This window comes from Lupinus angustifolius, chromosome LG01, assembly GCF_001865875.1.
Source record: "Lupinus angustifolius cultivar Tanjil chromosome LG01, LupAngTanjil_v1.0, whole genome shotgun sequence".
Classification (NCBI taxonomy): Eukaryota; Viridiplantae; Streptophyta; class Magnoliopsida; order Fabales; family Fabaceae; genus Lupinus; species Lupinus angustifolius.
Window position 1 is genome coordinate 17,420,032 of NC_032009.1, and position 2,422 is coordinate 17,422,453.

General features: G+C 38.3%; 1 protein-coding gene across 1 annotated transcript in view; it reads left to right on the forward strand.

Annotated features, from left to right (window-relative positions):
* LOC109356505 overlaps positions 1-962 on the forward strand; it is a 5,568-nt gene extending 4,606 nt beyond the window's left edge. The window contains exon 4 of the mRNA XM_019599879.1: positions 13-962. Within this exon, the coding sequence (XP_019455424.1) occupies positions 13-962 (950 nt within the window). The remainder of the gene's footprint in view (positions 1-12) is intronic.

The following is a 2,422-nucleotide window of genomic DNA, read 5'->3' on the forward strand; positions in this document are numbered from 1 at the left end:
TTGCCATTGAAGAATCAAAAGATGTCACTCTCATGAAGATAGAAGAGCTGCAAAGCTCTTTGGAGGCACATGAATTAAGGCTAATTGAGAGAAATCCAATGAAGAAAGCAGAACAAGCCTTAAAAGCAATTCATAAAGATGATGATAGAAGAAATGATAAGAAGTGGAAAAGGAAACAAAGCCTTAACCGAAGAAAAACAAGTCAAGAATGGTCTGAATCTTCTGATAAAAGAGGAAGATCAAAATTGAACTATAACCAGAAGAAGTTTGATAAGAGCAAAGTTGAATGCTTCAATTGTCACAAATTAGGTTACTACTCCTATGAATGTGGCAATGAGAAAAACAAGCAATCAAGGCATAAGGAGGAGGCACTCACAACTCAAGAAGACTCAGATTCAGAACCTTTGAATCTAATGGTTACAGATGCTGCAACAAACTCACACTCTGAATTTTGGTACTTGGATTCAGGATGTTCAAACCACATGACAAATCATAAAGAGTGGTTGAAAGACTTAGACTCAACAAAGAGAAGTAGAGTCAAATTTGCAGATGATAGTTCTCTATCAGCAGAAGGAGCAGGCAGTGTTGTGATCAAAAGGAAGAATGGATCAAAAGCAATAGTATCAAATGTTCTCTGTGTGCCAAAGATGAAGTATAATCTGCTGAGCATAGGCCAATTGATTGAGAAAGGATTCTCTGTTCTCATGAAGAATAGCCAACTTGAATTGTTTGATTCTGATGGGAAGCTAATCTTGAGAACCAAAGCTTCCAAGAATAGAACATTTCAAGTAAGCTTCAATGCTGCAGAAGTCCAGTGCATGAGTTCAGTTGAGACTAGAGATGAGAGTTGGATTTGGCACTCAAGGTTGGGGCACCTAAACTTCAAAAGCCTGCATCAACTAGGGACTAAACAAATGGTTTCTGGTCTTCCAATAACAACACTACCAGAGAAAATAGTTTGATTGGATAGCAAGCAAGGAACTCTTTCAAGACTGAAAATATAATGACTTCTAAAACAGTCTTGAAAGTAGTTCACTCTGATGTATGTGGCCCTTTTGAAATTCCTTCACTTTCAGGCAACAAGTACTTTATCATTTTTGTAGATGAATATAGTAGGATGACTTGGGTGGATGTATTGAAAACAAAAGGTGAATCATTTGTCTCATTTAAGAACTTCAAAGCTGTTGCAGAAAAGGAAAGTGGAAACACTTGAAGATCTTGAAAACAGATGGAGGAGGTGAATTTACCTCAAATGATTTTGAAGCATATTGCAGAGATCATGGAATCAAGCATGAAATCACTCCACCATACACACCACAACTCAATGGTCTTGCAGAAAGGAGAAACAGAACAATCATGAACATGGCCAGAAGTCTGATTAAGGCAAAAGAACTACCTCAAAAGCTATGGGCAGAGGCAGTGGCAACATCAGTGTATATCTTGAATAGATGTCCTACAAAGAGACTTGAAGGAATGGTACCTATTGAAGCCTGGTCTGGAAGCAAACCAACAGTAAGTCATCTCAAAGTGTTTGGCTCATTGGTCTACAATCACATACCAGATCAGAAAAGAACCAAACTGCAGGACAAAAGTGAAGCAATGATCTTAATAGGGTATCACTCAAATGGTGCATATAAACTTCTAGACCCTATCAATGATAGAGTAGTGATCAGCAGGGATGTGTTGGTGCTTGAGAATGAGAAATGGAATTGGAGACAAATGCAAACAAGCCTAAAGAAACTGGTTCCTGAGATTGAATTTGTAACCAGAATTGATGAAGATACAAGTGAAATCACAGAATCAATAGCAGAAGGCAATGAAGTATCAAGATCACAAAGACAAAGGTCAATACCAAGCAGACTCAGAGACTATGAGATGTGTTCCGATGATCAAATCAACCATGAAGGAGAACTGATCCACTTGGCATTGATGGCTGAAGCATGTCCAATTAATGAGGCTGAAGCAATGACACAAGTATGGAAGAAAGCAATGAGTGAGGAAATCAGGTCCATTGAGAAGAATGAGACATGGTCCTTAGTAAAACTTCTAGCAGACAAGCATCAGATTGGAGTCAAATGGATCTTCAAACAAAAGCTTAATTCAGATGGCTCAATCTCGAAATACAAAGCTAGGCTTGTGGCCAAGGGTTTCCTACAGAAACAAGGTGTAGATTACACAGAAGTTTTTGCTCCAGTAGTAAGAATTGAAACCATAAGATTGGTGGTTGCAATTGCTTGTGCAAAAGAGTGGAAGTTGTTTCAATTAGATGTGAAGTCTACATTCCTTCATGGTCCACTGATGGAAGAGGTATATGTTCAACAACCCCCTGGTTTTGTGGTAAAAGGAAAAGAACAACATGTATACAAATTGAACAAGGCATTGTATGGATTAAAACAAGCACCAAGAGCATGGAACAAGAGAA